The 21,130-nt window shown below is 42.6% G+C and overlaps 2 protein-coding genes across 4 annotated transcripts; both read left to right on the forward strand.

Annotated features, from left to right (window-relative positions):
• The first annotated feature begins 607 nt into the window (after positions 1 to 607).
• Positions 608 to 6,882, forward strand: LOC116358083 (uncharacterized). 2 transcript variants are annotated; one of them, XM_031807442.1, is made up of 7 exons: positions 608 to 1,390; positions 1,462 to 1,536; positions 2,204 to 2,308; positions 3,954 to 4,454; positions 4,635 to 4,919; positions 5,052 to 5,188; positions 5,353 to 5,448. In XM_031807442.1, the coding sequence occupies exons 1-7, from the start codon at positions 1,289 to 1,291 to the stop codon at positions 5,396 to 5,398; spliced, it is 1,251 nt and encodes a 416-aa protein (XP_031663302.1). In that variant the 5' UTR covers positions 608 to 1,288; the 3' UTR covers positions 5,399 to 5,448. The 2 variants fall into 2 exon arrangements, with proteins under 2 accessions (XP_031663302.1, XP_031663303.1); XM_031807443.1 differs by lacking the exon at positions 5,052 to 5,188 and having other exon boundaries at positions 5,353 to 6,882.
• A 2,209-nt stretch (positions 6,883 to 9,091) lies between these two features.
• Positions 9,092 to 14,286, forward strand: LOC116358076 (uncharacterized). 2 transcript variants are annotated; one of them, XM_031807409.1, is made up of 7 exons: positions 9,092 to 10,081; positions 10,153 to 10,227; positions 10,909 to 11,013; positions 12,659 to 13,159; positions 13,340 to 13,624; positions 13,757 to 13,893; positions 14,058 to 14,161. In XM_031807409.1, the coding sequence occupies exons 1-7, from the start codon at positions 9,980 to 9,982 to the stop codon at positions 14,101 to 14,103; spliced, it is 1,251 nt and encodes a 416-aa protein (XP_031663269.1). In that variant the 5' UTR covers positions 9,092 to 9,979; the 3' UTR covers positions 14,104 to 14,161. The 2 variants fall into 2 exon arrangements, with proteins under 2 accessions (XP_031663269.1, XP_031663270.1); XM_031807410.1 differs by lacking the exon at positions 13,757 to 13,893 and having other exon boundaries at positions 14,058 to 14,286.
• The last annotated feature ends 6,844 nt before the right edge of the window (positions 14,287 to 21,130 follow it).

A 21,130-nucleotide genomic window follows, 5' to 3' on the forward strand; every position in this document is an offset into this window, starting at 1 on the left:
AAAGATAACTAAAAAGCAGCATTCCTCAAGTGAGGATGGCTTTCACTTCAGCAGTAATAAATTCATGAACTTCTTTGAGGAAAAGATCATGATCATTAGAAAGCCAATTACGGACTCCTCTTTAAATTCCTCCAAAGCTCAGTTGTCCTGAGTCTGCACAACTCTGCCAGGACCTAGGATCAAGAGAGACGGTCAAGTGTTTTTGTACTTCAGTCGTTCCAAGACTGAAGACATCCTCTAATAAACCGAAATATGTAACGTTAGTGACAGTAAACAAATTATACTATAATGACAGAAACATTCCCAGCCTGAACTCAGGAGTAAAACTCTTGAACCTCTGAACCATATCTTTTAAAACTATTCGGGAGATCATTTTGATGCCCAGTACATATTTTTCAAACTAGTACTTGGATTATCAATAAATTTTTTCTCCAATATTACGGAACGCCAGAGGGTAGATAACTAGCTAGCAAGATATTCCCACTAGATAACACAGCCACAAAGTACAAATTGGCTATATCGTAAAAATGTATGAAAACCAAAATACGCGTTTTGGTCTTAATTTAAGGTTGGGCCATTAGATCAGCAGTGTGGTTAGGTTTAAAATCCGTTTATAAGAAGATGAATTGTAGAAATATGCGGGCAAGCTTGCTAGCCCCAAAATGTGTACAACTTCAAAGTTGCTCAACTGTTGCACAGGGGATCAACTACTGCATTTGAAGACACTGCCACCTGCTGACATGTGCCTCAAATGTGATTATCAAAGAGTCCTCAACAGCCATTTGAGTTAGATAGCTACATAGATTTGATTTGACAGTTATAAATTACACCCAGGGGGAAGATACCACCAGTCCGGTCCCTTACACGCCTTTCTTGTGACGTATTATGCGCGGCCATAAAACGGTGACCTATTGTGACGTAACCAAGCATCAATTCGCTACATGAACTGTGTTCATCTTTGATATCAACAGTACAATCTCTTTCTTCAATCAGCTTGTTTCAGCTAATCTTTTGCCGCATAGTCTGCCCTAGCTGACGCTGTGCAGAGAATACTACGATTGGAAACGGTTGGTTAGACCCGTTCGCACTGCACAAGGTGATTTGGAGTTTAGAATGTCTGGTAGGCTCTTACATTCTTTGGGGAGGTCCCAAATGGCACCCTGTAGTGTAGTACTTTTGACCTGTGCCCAGTGGGCTCAGATCAAAATATGTGCACAAGTCAAAGTAAGTGCGCTATATAGGGAATGGCGTGCCATTTGTCTGTGTGTGTGTGTGTGTGTGTTAGGATATGTTTTGTGCCAATCAATTGATGAAAATGTATCCCTCAGAAAACAAGATGGATCGTAGTGATGAGAGAATCAGAAGAGCTTTAAGGCGCCGCCCTTATGTGGTAAATACCTATTTATTTATTTTGTGTTCTGTCTTTGTTATCACATTTTAAATTGAGTGTTGTGTTGACAGTTGAATCCAGTGAGGGTGAACTCCCCTGATTCTGTGATGTGGCCAACCGGTAAGGTGCACAGAAGACCAAGGCCTGTAAGTCAAATCCGACCTGAAAACAATTACACATAAACATTACTTATGCTCCATGTACAAACTGCAGTTATCACAATAAAAGCAACTGCAGATATCCCTCCCCATCTAAACTCATTTGAAATTGAATGCTCTCTTGACAGTCTACTTCAGCGCAGACCCCTCAGATCCACAAAAGGCCTGTAAGTCACATTCAAATCAACCACATAACAGTAGCTACTTAAATGATTTATTGATAGCTACATCATTTATTTCCAAGGAAATTTTTTACTGTTCACAGCCAATCATTGAGAACTGTGGGCAGGAACAGACATCTGGGGATGGACGGGACATGAATCCAGAGCGTCTCAGCCAGGTCAGACATCTCTGCTGTTCCCATAGAGATCAATCTGTTGATTCAAATGGCAATTTTGGTTGGCTTGGTTGAATTGACAATACTTCATTGGAAATGCTAAAGAATCCTACAGTATGGAAGGTCTTTAGTCCCATCCCTAATGTTATGGGAGTTGCATTTATTGCATTTCAATCCACTTGCATTTTCAATTACCCATGAATTACTCACTACTTGTACAAGTATGTTGGATTGCCTAAATATTCAACATTTTCTTGGCAGTCAATGCCAGTGAATTCCATGGCTGCCCTAAGTACATGCCTTTGTCTGTCTCCTCAGTCTGGAAGGGTGACTCGGCTGATGGAGAGAAATTATGATGGGGTGATCTCATCCTCCAACTCTGATGACATCTCTATCTACTCCTTCACTGACTGTGAATCTGAGGTAAGAGAGTTGTACACCATAGATGTGTTGAGTGATATGACTGTGAAGAGAATAGTCTCAGACTAATTGACTCTGATACACAGTCTGATGAGGATCATGAAAGGAGGACACCACCGCTGATAGTGAAGGATAAGGAGGATGGAAAGGTGACAAAGTTTGAAGTGAGGGAAATGGTAGAGGACGACAATCTGTCTCTCCACTCCTTGGATGATTCAGACTTTCTGGTATGTTCTGCACCATGTATTTGAGTAACTCTTTGACTGAATGTGGAAAATGGACTATGACCAACTAGCTCTCTGACACAGTGTGATAATGGCAATGATGCCTCTGCTGAGGACAGTCCAGGGTCTTCAAAGGAACCACAGAGAAAAGGGGCTTCACTGAAGGACCCTCGACTGGTATTCTCTTACATTTGTGTGTTAGTGGTGCGCAGGTCAGCTGTTTGTTCAACCAAGCCCACCCGCAATTGCTAATAACCCATCCGCAACCGCCCGACTATATGTGAAAAAGTGAAAACCTGACCCTAGTCCACAAATATAGAACACCATCAGAGAAGACGGAACGATTTTTTTGTCAGGGGGTGCAGGATTTTGTTGTGGCTAATATGGATATGTTTCTGCTTATCATTTCCGACATTTTGGCAGGCTATTTGTTAGTCAACTTGTCTATAAATTGATAGAAGACTAAATAAACCCTTGCTCATCGGAATAATGTTATAAATGGTAGAATGAATGCTTCAATCTAGTTGACATCGGTAAAGATCTCCGTCATCTTTGATTCTTTCGCGGAGCAAGAAGAAAATGCAAAAACTCAAGATAAAAAAAGGGAAACTACTATCAGCTTTTAGGAGGCTGATAAAGCAGTCCCTAACTGCACAATCGCATTCTCTCAAGATGCTGAAAGAAATCATATTTCTCCACTCCTGTTCCCGAGTCAAAATATAGTCTACATTTGTTGTAGCCTATCATTTTACTGCAATAAAGGCTTAATTCTGCAGGAGTTAATATTAAGACTGTGAGAGGTTAATTAAAGATCTACAGTCAGTGTCCAGATTTCAGTTTCCATTTAACTCATCTGAACAGTTTGTTCCCTTGATGTGCCATAGGCCTATTTGAATCCCCCTCTTGTGACTGTCGAGTTTGTATAGTGCCTCACAATCTTCACACATAATAGAGACACTGCCATCATCCTCGTTGAATACTTCATCAAATCTTTTCCAAACATTCCTTTTCTGGCCATCCCTTCTTTATTTTCAACTCTCCATTTCGTAGATTTCCTTTTATTGAATTAAACTCTGACATTGTCCTTTTTGCGTCAGTGGATCAACAGTAACTTTTTCTGCCCTTTCCCAAAAGTGTTTGGTGATTGGTGTCTAGTCTATTTGGCACGTGCCAAATTAGGCCCTAAAGCTTAGGTTTACGTACAAATGCTAAATAGCCTATAGATATAAATGACACAAGAATGATACATGTATGGAATTTTTTCACGTATTGTTTTCTCTTTATTCAACCCGACCGCCTCCCACATAATATTTCATGACCCTAAACCCGCCGCCCTGTGGATATAACCGCGGGACTGCTGCTTATTAGTCAATGCATCACTAGTGTGTGTTACATCTCAATGATTTGACCTTATGTCTGTACAGATTATTGTGGCCAAGCCCAACATCCTTCTCCCTGCCTCTGTGAGTGCCCTGAAGAAGGCATCACGCCTGATGGAGTTGGTCCCTACTGTCCGGCCCTGCAGGGAGCAGCTGGACAAGAAGACACAGTGGACCAACACCAACGAGGAGAGCCTGAGGAGGATTAAAAAAAAACTGGCCTCCATAGAGCTCGACCTGGAGGAAGGCCTGAACAAGGTCAACGACGGTCAGGACATCAACCAAGAGAGGCAGAAGAATGAGGGATGCTTCAGAGCCTGGATTGAGAAGTGGATGGGGAAGAGGAAGGAGGAAAGACTGAGGGATGAAGATGTGAATAGGGAAGATAAAGGGAGGATGGGCGAGGAAGTGAGGGCACTGATCCAAGTGATGAAGAGAAACTGCAGTGAAAGTGATCTTGAGGCAGTAAACCTGGACAGTTGGCTGAATGACTTGGAAAGGTTGAAAGTGGCCTTCAAGAAATGCACTGGAGAGATGGCCGAAATGGTAGAGAGCATGGCAGAAATGCAGAAAAAATAACTATGTCCAGAGCTTTGTAAATGAATCTTACTTATTGAGTGTAGTCATGTATCTAATGTATTTATAGATTAGTCATACAGTATATCTACAGATTTTGTATAACATAGCACTGTCCTAACAGTTTGTTTGTTGTTTCTGGTCTTACAGAGCCCAGGGAAAGTCTCTGGTCCTGTGTCTGGCCTCTCTCCTCTTGTGACCTCAGCACCCCGGACCCTGGCTGAAGCCCTACAAGCCCTGCCCTCTGCTGTGGCCCGTCCCTCCCAAAAGGATGTCCCAAAGCCTCCGACACCTCCAAGCCCTGTCTCTGTCATTGTTGCTTCGCCTGCTGTGGAGTACTTACCATACCACCGCAGCCCTCGCCTGGCCCCAATCACCAACCTGAGTGAGAACGGCAGGAAGCTGCTCCAGAAAATGTCAGGAGTGACGCCACAGGTGAGAGGAAACAGGAAGGGAATATTAGCCATATTTCCTTCTACAGTATATCATACCTCTAGATACCATAGCTCAAGAGTAGAAAATAGCCATAAGCTTATATTACTTTATCTCCTTGTCCAAAATATTCAGGAAAGGAAGGTCAAAAGGAAAAAGACCAAGGGAAAAAAGCAAGTGAAGAAAGAGAAGGCCAGTAAGATGCAGCAGGTGGAAAATGTTGGAGAAACTAAGGAGGACAAGAAAGATGAAAAGAAGAGTCTGAGGAAGAGGTGAGGAAATAGAAGAGGGGAACATAACAAGGGCGTTTTAGAGATTTATAGAAATAGAATGAGGTAGAGAAATATAGAAATTGAATGAGGTAGCAGAGAAAGAGCAGCTATCTGATGTTTAATGGCAAACTACTATTTATTCTCCTGTTGTGTTTGATTGACAGGTTTCTCCAGTGGCTGCTGCCCAAACTGAGATGTTCGAAGAAATAATGGCCAACTACTACTACAACACACACACACACACACACACACACACACACACACATACTATTGATATTGGTCTCATTGTTATATTTTGAGATATGCACCATTCTTAAAAAAATAAAAAAGACCCAATAATTATATTGGTTCCCATACAGCCTACTAGGGTAGCGTATGATAATGGGTTGGATTTACATAGCGTGTAGTTATCAGGCTTGAAAATATAGCCAGGAGATGCAGGGTCAACACCCCTACTCATGTCATAAGTGCCATGAGATGTTTAGTGACCACAGAGAGATAGGACCTCTGTGTGCACAGTCTCATCCGAAGGACAGCACCGGCCGCAGGGCAGTGTCTGGCATTGGGGTCTTAGGTCTTCTTTGGCCAAAGGGAAGTGAAGAGGGCCAGTATGAGAGAGCACAAACTTTCTTAGCAGATAATGATAACATGACAACAGTAGCTGTAGATGATGTAATGAAAAGTTGGAGGGTGGTTGGTAATGGAGAACATCGGGTGGATCCACGTCTGGGTGTTGGGCAGGACCCTTAGCTCCTGGAGAACAGGAGTAGAGTTAAAGGGAACAGGGTAGGCGACAGAGACGTAAACACTCCGGTAGCTCTCCTTCTGTTTCTCCTGCGCCTTGTCCATGTTCTGTCTCACCTTGATTGATGACAGGAATACATGCAATTATATTTCATATTACAAATATATTTCTTACATATCTCTTGGAGGGACAGAAAATACATTAACAGAGGACAATCATTTTTACCTGGTCAAAAACCTCCACGTCCTTCTCAGTCTGTGCTTGAAGATAGTACTCAAAGGCGTTCTGATCTGGTTCGACAACTTCCACCACATCAGGTGGGGTTTCAGTGATCTGAAAGCACGTTATGCAAAAATAGCAATAGACAAACACTAAGTCAATCCCAATTTTGAAAGACTACAGTATATGCAATAATTGTATATACAATTGCATTGTTTACCTCAGTCAACAGCTGCGGCTCCCGTCCATACTCAGCCTGGATGCTGCTGTTGTGTGCAAAGAGAATTACCTTCAGGTTGTTCTCCCACCCTTCCTGATACCAATCAAGGGACTTGCCCATGGCTGTCTTGAGGGTCTGGTTGGTCCATTTACTAAGGGTTTTGAAAAACGTTGTTTTAATCTAGGTTGTATAAATCAAGAGTACCAAGAGATTTGTCGACTGTATGGGTAAAAAAACACAAAGTACAAAACACACAAGCCAAAAGGAGGTCTTTACAATCAACTGACAATCAAAGTTTTCTTGCATTGATTTGACCTTGAACATTCAGAGCCTGCTTGTGTATTCAAACCAAAAACATCCGTGAAGAAAAAGTGGACCTTCAAGTACTGCCTCAAACCACTTGTCCAAGCATATTACATCTCAATGTATAACATGAGACAGAAAACACATTGAATGAAAACTATGGGCTCGATTAAATCTGTATCGCTGAAGTTCAGAGCTATAGCGGCTTATAACCACACTGACATCATTTTTAAAAACGTTATTAGTTATACCATAAGTTGACGTTTTTACAAGGATTGTGATTGCTGAAAATAGCGCACTTGAAATGTAAAGGTCATTTCCAATCTTTGAGAACATTGCCTTTGAATTTCAATCGAGCTATAGTGAGTTTTGGTGTTACTGATTGAAGTCATCAATCTGTCAGTGAAGACACAGGTGCTCCTGGATGAACCGTCACAGATTCTGTTATAGTGACTCCGGCATGTTTGCTGTGAAACTCTGGGGGACACTGACAGACAGACAGTGGGCTGAGGTGGGAATGTTGAAAATGTGGATGTTGAGCCACTGGAGCCCAGTGACTGCTGGTTTGAGAGGCAGATGCATGCCCATGACTGAGTCCATGGCCAAAGCTGTGTTTGTGACTATGTCCATGGCTGCAGCTGTGTCCATGCTTGTGACCATGTCCGTGACTTGGCCTCAAGCCCCCCATGGTTGTGTCCGTAAAAACCTATGAGCTGAACAGGGCTCCCCTGTGTATAGTAGGAGTGGGCCCAGCCTTCAAATTTCTTTGGTGGGGTCTCGGTAGCCTGTAGGTTGGAGGTAGAGGACACTGGAGCGTAGGCTTGATCTGGGCAGGAGCCTGGTGTTGGAATGATTCTGCAATCAATGAGAACGTAGACAGATTTCAGAGAGCTTCTCTATACCAGTGATTCTCTATCTAATCATGGGGGACCACTAGGTGCCTATTGTAAAGTATTCAATTACAGCTGAGGATCATCTATTATAACTGCACCTCATTATACTGTAGTGTGTAACGGATGTGAAACGGCTAGCTTAGTTAGCGGTGCGCGCTAAATAGCGTTTCAATCGGTGACGTCACTTGCTCTGAGACCTTGAAGTAGTAGTTCCCCTTGCTCTGCAAGAGTCGCGTCTTTTGTGGAGCTATGTGTAACGATGCTTCGTGGGTGACTGTTGTTGATGTGTGCAGAGGGTCCCTGGTTCGCGCCCGGGTATGGGCGAGGGCGAAGTTATACTGTTATACAAGTACATCATGTGCTCTGGCTTGCACACAGCAAATGTTATTTAATGTCTTGTCTGATAAATGATGGTTCTGGTGCTTTCTCAGTACTCACGGTGGGTGGACCGTCTTCCTTCTCGCCTCTATTGATGCAGGGACATACAGGACACCAATGTTCCTCAGCAGCCTGAAAGGCATCTTCTTATCCAGCACTGATGCCCTGGCATCGGACATGTTCAGAAGTGAGAGCAAGCCCTTTCCGTCTGTTTCACCGGTGCAAGTTAAGGAGAATGTGTGAAGCAGTGATGCAAGATTTTTCTAAACAAACATGCCATAATGTTTAGCAGCAGGACTCATACACAAGACCTATAACCTAATAACACTTAACTACACTACTAAGCACACTTCTAAAGCTGTGACATACTGCAGAGGAGCGTATCACATTTATTTTGAACCGCAATGAGGTTGGAATAAGGATACAGATCTCCCCTGCGATGAGTGCACTGTGGCCATACACATACAGGAGAAGGATACTGGCATGAACCCCTCCACCAAACAGTAGCAGACCCAGTATGCTGTACAACACCCATGTGCTGATAGAGAGCAGCAGAAACCAAACAGTGCTCACACTCTTCTCAATGCCACCAGAGAGGCCCCAGAACCCCAATACTGAGGAGTAGCTGGGTCACTGTCTTGTGGTGGAAGACAGTGACCCAGCCCTCCTTCCTGCTCGATCATCCTATTTTTCCAACTTAATTGAGGAAAATAAGAACAATCAGAAATTTATTTTTTATAGTGTCGCAAAGCTAACTAAAAAGCAGCATTCCTCAAGTGAGGATGGCTTTCACTTCAGCAGTAATAAATTCATGAACTTCTTTGAGGAAAAGATCATGATCATTAGAAAGCCAATTACGGACTCCTCTTTAAATTCCTCCAAAGCTCTGTTGTCCTGAGTCTGCACAACTCTGCCAGGACCTAGGATCAAGAGAGACGGTCAAGTGTTTTTGTACTTCAGTCGTTCCAAGACTGAAGACATCCTCTAATAAACCGAAATATGTAACGTTAGTGACAGTAAACAAATTATACTATAATGACAGAAACAATCCCAGCCTGAACTCAGGAGTAAAACTCTTGAACCTCTGAACCATATCTTTTAAAACAATTCGGGAGATCAATTTGATGCCCAGTACATATTTTTCAAACTAGTACTTGGATTATCAATCAATTTTTTCTCCAATATTACGGAACGCCAGAGGGTAGATAACTAGCTAGCAAGAGATTCCCACTAGATAACACAGCCACAAAGTAGTAATTGGCTATATCGTAAAAATGTATGAAAACCAAAATACGCGTTTTGGTCTTAATTTAAGGTTGGGCCATTACATCAGCAGTGTGGTTAGGTTTAAAATCCGTTTATAAGAAGATGAATTGTAGAAATATGCGGGCAAGCTTGCTAGCCCCAAAATGTGTACAACTTCAAAGTTGCTCAACTGTTGCACAGGGGATCAACTACTGCATTTGAAGACACTGCCACCTGCTGACATGTGCCTCAAATGTGATTATCAAAGAGTCCTCAACAGCCATTTGAGTTAGATAGCTACATAGATTTGATTTGACAGTTATAAATTACACCCAGGGGGAAGATACCACCAGTCCGGTCCCTTACACGCCTTTCTTGTGACGTATTATGCGCGGCCATAAAACGGTGACCTATTGTGACGTAACCAAGCATCAATTCGCTACATGAACTGTGTTCATCTTTGATATCAACAGTACAATCTCTTTCTTCAATCAGCTTGTTTCAGCTAATCTTTTGCCGCATAGTCTGCCCTAGCTGACGCTGTGCAGAGAATACTACGATTGGAAACGGTTGGTTAGACCCGTTCGCACTGCACAAGGTGATTTGGAGTTTAGAATGTCTGGTAGGCTCTTACATTCTTTGGGGAGGTCCCAAATGGCACCCTGTAGTGTAGTACTTTTGACCTGTGCCCAGTGGGCTCAGATCAAAATATGTGCACAAGTCAAAGTAAGTGCGCTATATAGGGAATGGCGTGCCATTTGTCTGTGTGTGTGTGTGTGTGTTAGGATATGTTTTGTGCCAATCAATTGATGAAAATGTATCCCTCAGAAAACAAGATGGATCGTAGTGATGAGAGAATCAGAAGAGCTTTAAGGCGCCGCCCTTATGTGGTAAATACCTATTTATTTATTTTGTGTTCTGTCTTTGTTATCACATTTTAAATTGAGTGTTGTGTTGACAGTTGAATCCAGTGAGGGTGAACTCCCCTGATTCTGTGATGTGGCCAACCGGTAAGGTGCACAGAAGACCAAGGCCTGTAAGTCAAATCCGACCTGAAAACAATTACACATAAACATTACTTATGCTCCATGTACAAACTGCAGTTATCACAATAAAAGCAACTGCAGATATCCCTCCCCATCTAAACTCATTTGAAATTGAATGCTCTCTTGACAGTCTACTTCAGCGCAGACCCCTCAGATCCACAAAAGGCCTGTAAGTCACATTCAAATCAACCACACAACAGTAGCTACTTAAATGATTTATTGATAGCTACATCATTTATTTCCAAGGCCAAAATGAGCAAAATATTTTTTACTGTTCACAGCCAATCATTGAGAACTGTGGGCAGGAACAGACATCTGGGGATGGACGGGACATGAATCCAGAGCGTCTCAGCCAGGTCAGACATCTCTGCTGTTCCCATAGAGATCAATCTGTTGATTCAAATGGCAATTTTGGTTGGCTTGGTTGAATTGACAATACTTCATTGGAAATGCTAAAGAATCCTACAGTATGGAAGGTCTTTAGTCCCATCCCTAATGTTATGGGAGTTGCATTTATTGCATTTCAATCCACTTGCATTTTCAATTACCCATGAATTACTCACTACTTGTACAAGTATGTTGGATTGCCTAAATATTCAACATTTTCTTGGCAGTCAATGCCAGTGAATTCCATGGCTGCCCTAAGTACATGCCTTTGTCTGTCTCCTCAGTCTGGAAGGGTGACTCGGCTGATGGAGAGAAATTATGATGGGGTGATCTCATCCTCCAACTCTGATGACATCTCTATCTACTCCTTCACTGACTGTGAATCTGAGGTAAGAGAGTTGTACACCATAGATGTGTTGAGTGATATGACTGTGAAGAGAATAGTCTCAGACTAATTGACTCTGATACACAGTCTGATGAGGATCATGAAAGGAGGACACCACCGCTGATAGTGAAGGATAAGGAGGATGGAAAGGTGACAAAGTTTGAAGTGAGGGAAATGGTAGAGGACGACAATCTGTCTCTCCACTCCTTGGATGATTCAGACTTTCTGGTATGTTCTGCACCATGTATTTGAGTAACTCTTTGACTGAATGTGGAAAATGGACTATGACCAACTAGCTCTCTGACACAGTGTGATAATGGCAATGATGCCTCTGCTGAGGACAGTCCAGGGTCTTCAAAGGAACCACAGAGAAAAGGGGCTTCACTGAAGGACCCTCGACTGGTATTCTCTTACATTTGTGTGTTAGTGGTGCGCAGGTCAGCTGTTTGTTCAACCAAGCCCACCCGCAATTGCTAATAACCCATCCGCAACCGCCCGACTATATGTGAAAAAGTGAAAACCTGACCCTAGTCCACAAATATAGAACACCATCAGAGAAGACGGAACGATTTTTTTGTCAGGGGGTGCAGGATTTTGTTGTGGCTAATATGGATATGTTTCTGCTTATCATTTCCGACATTTTGGCAGGCTATTTGTTAGTCAACTTGTCTATAAATTGATAGAAGACTAAATAAACCCTTGCTCATCGGAATAATGTTATAAATGGTAGAATGAATGCTTCAATCTAGTTGACATCGGTAAAGATCTCCGTCATCTTTGATTCTTTCGCGGAGCAAGAAGAAAATGCAAAAACTCAAGATAAAAAAAGGGAAACTACTATCAGCTTTTAGGAGGCTGATAAAGCAGTCCCTAACTGCACAATCGCATTCTCTCAAGATGCTGAAAGAAATCATATTTCTCCACTCCTGTTCCCGAGTCAAAATATAGTCTACATTTGTTGTCGCCTATCATTTTACTGCAATAAAGGCTTAATTCTGCAGGAGTTAATATTAAGACTGTGAGAGGTTAATTAAAGATCTACAGTCAGTGTCCAGATTTCAGTTTCCATTTAACTCATCTGAACAGTTTGTTCCCTTGATGTGCCATAGGCCTATTTGAATCCCCCTCTTGTGACTGTCGAGTTTGTATAGTGCCTCACAATCTTCACACATAATAGAGACACTGCCATCATCCTCTTTGAATACTTCATCAAATCTTTTCCAAACATTCCTTTTCTGGCCATCCCTTCTTTATTTTCAACTCTCCATTTCGTAGATTTCCTTTTATTGAATTAAACTCTGACATTGTCCTTTTTGCGTCAGTGGATCAACAGTAACTTTTTCTGCCCTTTCCCAAAAGTGTTTGGTGATTGGTGTCTAGTCTATTTGGCACGTGCCAAATTAGGCCCTAAAGCTTAGGTTTACGTACAAATGCTAAATAGCCTATAGATATAAATGACACAAGAATGATACATGTATGGAATTTTTTCACGTATTGTTTTCTCTTTATTCAACCCGACCGCCTCCCACATAATATTTCATGACCCTAAACCCGCCGCCCTGTGGATATAACCGCGGGACTGCTGCTTATTAGTCAATGCATCACTAGTGTGTGTTACATCTCAATGATTTGACCTTATGTCTGTACAGATTATTGTGGCCAAGCCCAACATCCTTCTCCCTGCCTCTGTGAGTGCCCTGAAGAAGGCATCACGCCTGATGGAGTTGGTCCCTACTGTCCGGCCCTGCAGGGAGCAGCTGGACAAGAAGACACAGTGGACCAACACCAACGAGGAGAGCCTGAGGAGGATTAAAAAAAAACTGGCCTCCATAGAGCTCGACCTGGAGGAAGGCCTGAACAAGGTCAACGACGGTCAGGACATCAACCAAGAGAGGCAGAAGAATGAGGGATGCTTCAGAGCCTGGATTGAGAAGTGGATGGGGAAGAGGAAGGAGGAAAGACTGAGGGATGAAGATGTGAATAGGGAAGATAAAGGGAGGATGGGCGAGGAAGTGAGGGCACTGATCCAAGTGATGAAGAGAAACTGCAGTGAAAGTGATCTTGAGGCAGTAAACCTGGACAGTTGGCTGAATGACTTGGAAAGGTTGAAAGTGGCCTTCAAGAAATGCACTGGAGAGATGGCCGAAATGGTAGAGAGCATGGCAGAAATGCAGAAAAAATAACTATGTCCAGAGCTTTGTAAATGAATCTTACTTATTGAGTGTAGTCATGTATCTAATGTATTTATAGATTAGTCATACAGTATATCTACAGATTTTGTATAACATAGCACTGTCCTAACAGTTTGTTTGTTGTTTCTGGTCTTACAGAGCCCAGGGAAAGTCTCTGGTCCTGTGTCTGGCCTCTCTCCTCTTGTGACCTCAGCACCCCGGACCCTGGCTGAAGCCCTACAAGCCCTGCCCTCTGCTGTGGCCCGTCCCTCCCAAAAGGATGTCCCAAAGCCTCCGACACCTCCAAGCCCTGTCTCTGTCATTGTTGCTTCGCCTGCTGTGGAGTACTTACCATACCACCGCAGCCCTCGCCTGGCCCCAATCACCAACCTGAGTGAGAACGGCAGGAAGCTGCTCCAGAAAATGTCAGGAGTGACGCCACAGGTGAGAGGAAACAGGAAGGGAATATTAGCCATATTTCCTTCTACAGTATATCATACCTCTAGATACCATAGCTCAAGAGTAGAAAATAGCCATAAGCTTATATTACTTTATCTCCTTGTCCAAAATATTCAGGAAAGGAAGGTCAAAAGGAAAAAGACCAAGGGAAAAAAGCAAGTGAAGAAAGAGAAGGCCAGTAAGATGCAGCAGGTGGAAAATGTTGGAGAAACTAAGGAGGACAAGAAAGATGAAAAGAAGAGTCTGAGGAAGAGGTGAGGAAATAGAAGAGGGGAACATAACAAGGGCGTTTTAGAGATTTATAGAAATAGAATGAGGTAGAGAAATATAGAAATTGAATGAGGTAGCAGAGAAAGAGCAGCTATCTGATGTTTAATGGCAAACTACTATTTATTCTCCTGTTGTGTTTGATTGACAGGTTTCTCCAGTGGCTGCTGCCCAAACTGAGATGTTCGAAGAAATAATGGCCAACTACTACTACAACACACACACACACACACACACACACACACATACTATTGATATTGGTCTCATTGTTATATTTTGAGATATGCACCATTCTTAAAAAAATAAAAAAGACCCAATAATTATATTGGTTCCCATACAGCCTACTAGGGTAGCGTATGATAATGGGTTGGATTTACATAGCGTGTAGTAATCAGGCTTGAAAATATAGCCAGGAGATGCAGGGTCAACACCCCTACTCATGTCATAAGTGCCATGAGATGTTTAGTGACCACAGAGAGATAGGACCTCTGTGTGCACAGTCTCATCCGAAGGACAGCACCGGCCGCAGGGCAGTGTCTGGCATTGGGGTCTTAGGTCTTCTTTGGCCAAAGGGAAGTGAAGAGGGCCAGTATGAGAGAGCACAAACTTTCTTAGCAGATAATGATAACATGACAACAGTAGCTGTAGATGATGTAATGAAAAGTTGGAGGGTGGTTGGTAATGGAGAACATCGGGTGGATCCACGTCTGGGTGTTGGGCAGGACCCTTAGCTCCTGGAGAACAGGAGTAGAGTTAAAGGGAACAGGGTAGGCGACAGAGACGTAAACACTCCGGTAGCTCTCCTTCTGTTTCTCCTGCGCCTTGTCCATGTTCTGTCTCACCTTGATTGATGACAGGAATACATGCAATTATATTTCATATTACAAATATATTTCTTACATATCTCTTGGAGGGACAGAAAATACATTAACAGAGGACAATCATTTTTACCTGGTCAAAAACCTCCACGTCCTTCTCAGTCTGTGCTTGAAGATAGTACTCAAAGGCGTTCTGATCTGGTTCGACAACTTCCACCACATCAGGTGGGGTTTCAGTGATCTGAAAGCACGTTATGCAAAAATAGCAATAGACAAACACTAAGTCAATCCCAATTTTGAAAGACTACAGTATATGCAATAATTGTATATACAATTGCATTGTTTACCTCAGTCAACAGCTGCGGCTCCCGTCCATACTCAGCCTGGATGCTGCTGTTGTGTGCAAAGAGAATTACCTTCAGGTTGTTCTCCCACCCTTCCTGATACCAATCAAGGGACTTGCCCATGGCTGTCTTGAGGGTCTGGTTGGTCCATTTACTAAGGGTTTTGAAAAACGTTGTTTTAATCTAGGTTGTATAAATCAAGAGTACCAAGAGATTTGTCGACTGTATGGGTAAAAAAACACAAAGTACAAAACACACAAGCCAAAAGGAGGTCTTTACAATCAACTGACAATCAAAGTTTTCTTGCATTGATTTGACCTTGAACATTCAGAGCCTGCTTGTGTATTCAAACCAAAAACATCCGTGAAGAAAAAGTGGACCTTCAAGTACTGCCTCAAACCACTTGTCCAAGCATATTACATCTCAATGTATAACATGAGACAGAAAACACATTGAATGAAAACTATGGGCTCGATTAAATCTGTATCGCTGAAGTTCAGAGCTATAGCGGCTTATAACCACACTGACATCATTTTTTAAAAACGTTATTAGTTACACCATAAGTTGACGTTTTTACAAGGATTGTGATTGCTGAAAATAGCGCACTTGAAATGTAAAGGTCATTTCCAATCTTTGAGAACATTGCCTTTGAATTTCAATCGAGCTATAGTGAGTTTTGGTGTTACTGATTGAAGTCATCAATCTGTCAGTGAAGACACAGGTGCTCCTGGATGAACCGTCACAGATTCTGTTATAGTGACTCCGGCATGTTTGCTGTGAAACTCTGGGGGACACTGACAGACAGACAGTGGGCTGAGGTGGGAATGTTGAAAATGTGGATGTTGAGCCACTGGAGCCCAGTGACTGCTGGTTTGAGAGGCAGATGCATGCCCATGACTGAGTCCATGGCCAAAGCTGTGTTTGTGACTATGTCCATGGCTGCAGCTGTGTCCATGCTTGTGACCATGTCCGTGACTTGGCCTCAAGCCCCCCATGGTTGTGTCCGTAAAAACCTATGAGCTGAACAGGGCTCCCCTGTGTATAGTAGGAGTGGGCCCAGCCTTCAAATTTCTTTGGTGGGGTCTCGGTAGCCTGTAGGTTGGAGGTAGAGGACACTGGAGCGTAGGCTTGATCTGGGCAGGAGCCTGGTGTTGGAATGATTCTGCAATCAATGAGAACGTAGACAGATTTCAGAGAGCTTCTCTATACCAGTGATTCTCTATCTAATCATGGGGGACCACTAGGTGCCTATTGTAAAGTATTCAATTACAGCTGAGGATCATCTATTATAACTGCACCTCATTATACTGTAGTGTGTAACGGATGTGAAACGGCTAGCTTAGTTAGCGGTGCGCGCTAAATAGCGTTTCAATCGGTGACGTCACTTGCTCTGAGACCTTGAAGTAGTAGTTCCCCTTGCTCTGCAAGAGTCGCGTCTTTTGTGGAGCTATGTGTAACGATGCTTCGTGGGTGACTGTTGTTGATGTGTGCAGAGGGTCCCTGGTTCGCGCCCGGGTATGGGCGAGGGCGAAGTTATACTGTTATACAAGTACATCATGTGCTCTGGCTTGCACACAGCAAATGTTATTTAATGTCTTGTCTGATAAATGATGGTTCTGGTGCTTTCTCAGTACTCACGGTGGGTGGACCGTCTTCCTTCTCGCCTCTATTGATGCAGGGACATACAGTACACCAATGTTCCTCAGCAGCCTGAAAGGCATCTTCTTATCCAGCACTGATGCCCTGGCATCGGACATGTTCAGAAGTGAGAGCAAGCCCTTTCCGTCTGTTTCACCGGTGCAAGTTAAGGAGAATGTGTGAAGCAGTGATGCAAGATTTTTCTAAACAAACATGCCATAATGTTTAGCAGCAGGACTCATACACAAGACCTATAACCTAATAACACTTAACTACACTACTAAGCACACTTCTAAAGCTGTGACATACTGCAGAGGAGCGTATCACATTTATTTTGAACCGCAATGAGGTTGGAATAAGGATACAGATCTCCCCTGCGATGAGTGCACTGTGGCCATACACATACAGGAGAAGGATACTGGCATGAACCCCTCCACCAAACAGTAGCAGACCCAGTATGCTGTACAACACCCATGTGCTGATAGAGAGCAGCAGAAACCAAACAGTGCTCACACTCTTCTCAATGCCACCAGAGAGGCCCCAGAACCCCAATACTGAGGAGTAGCTGGGTCACTGTCTTGTGGTGGAAGACAGTGACCCAGCCCTCCTTCCTGCTCGATCATCCTATTTTTCCAACTTAATTGAGGAAAATAAGAACAATCAGAAATTTATTTTTTATAGTGTCGCAAAGCTAACTAAAAAGCAGCATTCCTCAAGTGAGGATGGCTTTCACTTCAGCAGTAATAAATTCATGAACTTCTTTGAGGAAAAGATCATGATCATTAGAAAGCCAATTACGGACTCCTCTTTAAATTCCTCCAAAGCTCTGTTGTCCTGAGTCTGCACAACTCTGCCAGGACCTAGGATCAAGAGAGACGGTCAAGTGTTTTTGTACTTCAGTCGTTCCAAGACTGAAGACATCCTCTAATAAACCGAAATATGTAACGTTAGTGACAGTAAACAAATTATACTATAATGACAGAAACAATCCCAGCCTGAACTCAGGAGTAAAACTCTTGAACCTCTGAACCATATCTTTTAAAACAATTCGGGAGATCAATTTGATGCCCAGTACATATTTTTCAAACTAGTACTTGGATTATCAATCAATTTTTTCTCCAATATTACGGAACGCCAGAGGGTAGATAACTAGCTAGCAAGAGATTCCCACTAGATAACACAGCCACAAAGTAGTAATTGGCTATATCGTAAAAATGTATGAAAACCAAAATACGCGTTTTGGTCTTAATTTAAGGTTGGGGCCATTACATCAGCAGTGTGGTTAGGTTTAAAATCCGTTTATAAGAAGATGAATTGTAGAAATATGCGGGCAAGCTTGCTAGCCCCAAAATGTGTACAACTTCAAAGTTGCTCAACTGTTGCACAGGGGATCAACTACTGCATTTGAAGACACTGCCACCTGCTGACATGTGCCTCAAATGTGATTATCAAAGAGTCCTCAACAGCCATTTGAGTTAGATAGCTACATAGATTTGATTTGACAGTTATAAATTACACCCAGGGGGAAGATACCACCAGTCCGGTCCCTTACACGCCTTTCTTGTGACGTATTATGCGCGGCCATAAAACGGTGACCTATTGTGACGTAACCAAGCATCAATTCGCTACATGAACTGTGTTCATCTTTGATATCAACAGTACAATCTCTTTCTTCAATCAGCTTGTTTCAGCTAATCTTTTGCCGCATAGTCTGCCCTAGCTGACGCTGTGCAGAGAATACTACGATTGGAAACGGTTGGTTAGACCCGTTCGCACTGCACAAGGTGATTTGGAGTTTAGAATGTCTGGTAGGCTCTTACATTCTTTGGGGAGGTCCCAAATGGCACCCTGTAGTGTAGTACTTTTGACCTGTGCCCAGTGGGCTCAGATCAAAATATGTGCACAAGTCAAAGTAAGTGCGCTATATAGGGAATGGCGTGCCATTTGTCTGTGTGTGTGTGTGTGTTAGGATATGTTTTGTGCCAATCAATTGATGAAAATGTATCCCTCAGAAAACAAGATGGATCGTAGTGATGAGAGAATCAGAAGAGCTTTAAGGCGCCCGCCCTTATGTGGTAAATACCTATTTATTTATTTTGTGTTCTGTCTTTGTTATCACATTTTAAATTGAGTGTTGTGTTGACAGTTGAATCCAGTGAGGGTGAACTCCCTGATTCTGTGATGTGGCCAACCGGTAAGGTGCACAGAAGACCAGGCCTGTAAGTCAAATCCGACCTGAAAACAATTACACATAAACATTACTTATGCTCCATGTACAAACTGCAGTTATCACAATAAAAGCAACTGCAGATATCCCTCCCCATCTAAACTCATTTGAAATTGAATGCTCTCTTGACAGTCTACTTCAGCGCAGACCCCTCAGATCCACAAAAGGGCCTGTAAGTCACATTCAAATCAACCACACAACAGTAGCTACTTTAAATGATTTATTGATAGCTACATCATTTATTTCCAAGGCCAAAATGAGGCAAAATATTTTTAACTGTTCACAGCCAATCATTGAGAACTGTGGCAGGAACAGACATCTGGGATGGACGGGACATGAATCCAGAGCGTCTCAGCCAGGTCAGACATCTCTGCTGTTCCCATAGAGATCAATCTGTTGATTCAAATGGCAATTTTGGTTAGGCTTGGTTGAATTGACAATACTTCATTGGAAATGCTAAAGAATCCTACAGTATGGAAGGTCTTTAGTCCCATCCCTAATGTTATGGGAGTTGCATTTATTGCATTTCAATCCACTTGCATTTTCAATTACCCATGAATTACTCACTACTTGTACAAGTATGGTTGGATTGCCTAAATATTCAACATTTTCTTGGCAGTCAATGCCAGTGAATTCCATGGCTGCCCTAAGTACATGCCTTTGTCTGTCTCCTCAGTCTGGAAGGGGTGACTCGGCTGATGGAGAGAATTATGATGGGGTGATCTCATCCTCCAACTCTGATGACAATCTCTATCTACTTCCTTCACTTGACTTTGAATCTGAGGTAAGAGGAGGTTGTACACCATAGATTGTGTTGAGTGATATGACTGTGAAGAGAATAGTCTCAGACTAATTGACTCTGATACACAGTCTGATGAGGATCATGAAAGGAGGACACCACCGCTGATAGTGAAGGATAAGGAGGATGGAAAGGTGACAAAGTTTGAAGTGAGGGAAATGGTAGAGGACGACAAGTCTCTCCACTCCTTGGATGATTCAGACTTTCTGGTATGTTCTGCACCATGTATTTGAGTAACTCTTTGACTGAATGTGGAAAATGGACTATGACCAACTAGCTCTCTGACACAGTGTGATAATGGCAATGATGCCTCTGCTGAGGACAGTCCAGGGTCTTCAAGGAACCACAGAGAAAAGGGCTTCACTGAAGGACCCTCGACTGGTATTCTCTTACATTTGTGTGTTAGTGGTGCGCAGGTCAGCTGTTTGTTCAACCAAGCCCACCCGCAATTGCTAATAACCCATCCGCAAACCGCCCGACTATATGTGAAAAAGTGAAACCTGACCCTAGTCCACAAATATAGAACCCATCAGAGAAGACGGAACGATTTTTTGTCAGGGGGTGCAGGATTTTGTTGTGGCTAATATGGATATGTTTCTGCTTATCATTCCGACATTTTGGCAGGCTATTTGTTAGTCAACTTGTCTATAAATTGATAGAAGACTAAATAAACCCTTGCTCATCGGAATAATGTTATAAATGGTAGAATGAATGCTTCAATCTAGTTGACATCGGTAAAGATCTCCGTCATCTTTGATTCTTTCGCGGAGCAAGAAGAAAATGCAAAAATCAAGATAAAAAAGGGAAACTACTATCAGCTTTTAGGAGGCTGATAAAGCAGTCCCTAACTGCACAATCGCATTCTCTCAAGATGCTGAAAGAAATCATATTTCTCCACTCCTGTTCCCGAGTCAAAATATAGTCTACATTGTTGTAGCCTATCATTTTACTGCAATAAAGGCTTAATTCTGCAGGAGTTAATATTAAGACTGTGAGAGGTTAATTAAAGATCTACAGTCAGTGTCCAGATTTCAGTTTCCATTTAACTCATCTGAACAGTTTGTTCCCTGATGTGCCATAGGCCTATTTGAATCCCCCTCTTGTGACTGTCGAGTTGTATAGTGCCTCACAATCTTCACACTAATAGAGACACTGCCATCATCCTCTTTGAATACTTCATCAAATCTTTTCCAAACATTCCTTTCTGGCCATCCCTTCTTTATTTTCAACTCTCCATTTCGTAGATTTCCTTTTATTGAATTAAACTCTGACATTGTCCTTTTGCGTCAGTGGATCAACAGTAACTTTTTCTGCCCTTTCCCAAAGTGTTTGGTGATTGGTGTCTAGTCTATTTGGCACGTGCCAAATTAGGCCCTAAAGCTTAGGTTTACGTACAAA

The sequence above is a fragment of the Oncorhynchus kisutch genome, linkage group LG28 (assembly GCF_002021735.2).
Source record: "Oncorhynchus kisutch isolate 150728-3 linkage group LG28, Okis_V2, whole genome shotgun sequence".
Taxonomy (NCBI): domain Eukaryota; kingdom Metazoa; phylum Chordata; class Actinopteri; order Salmoniformes; family Salmonidae; genus Oncorhynchus; species Oncorhynchus kisutch.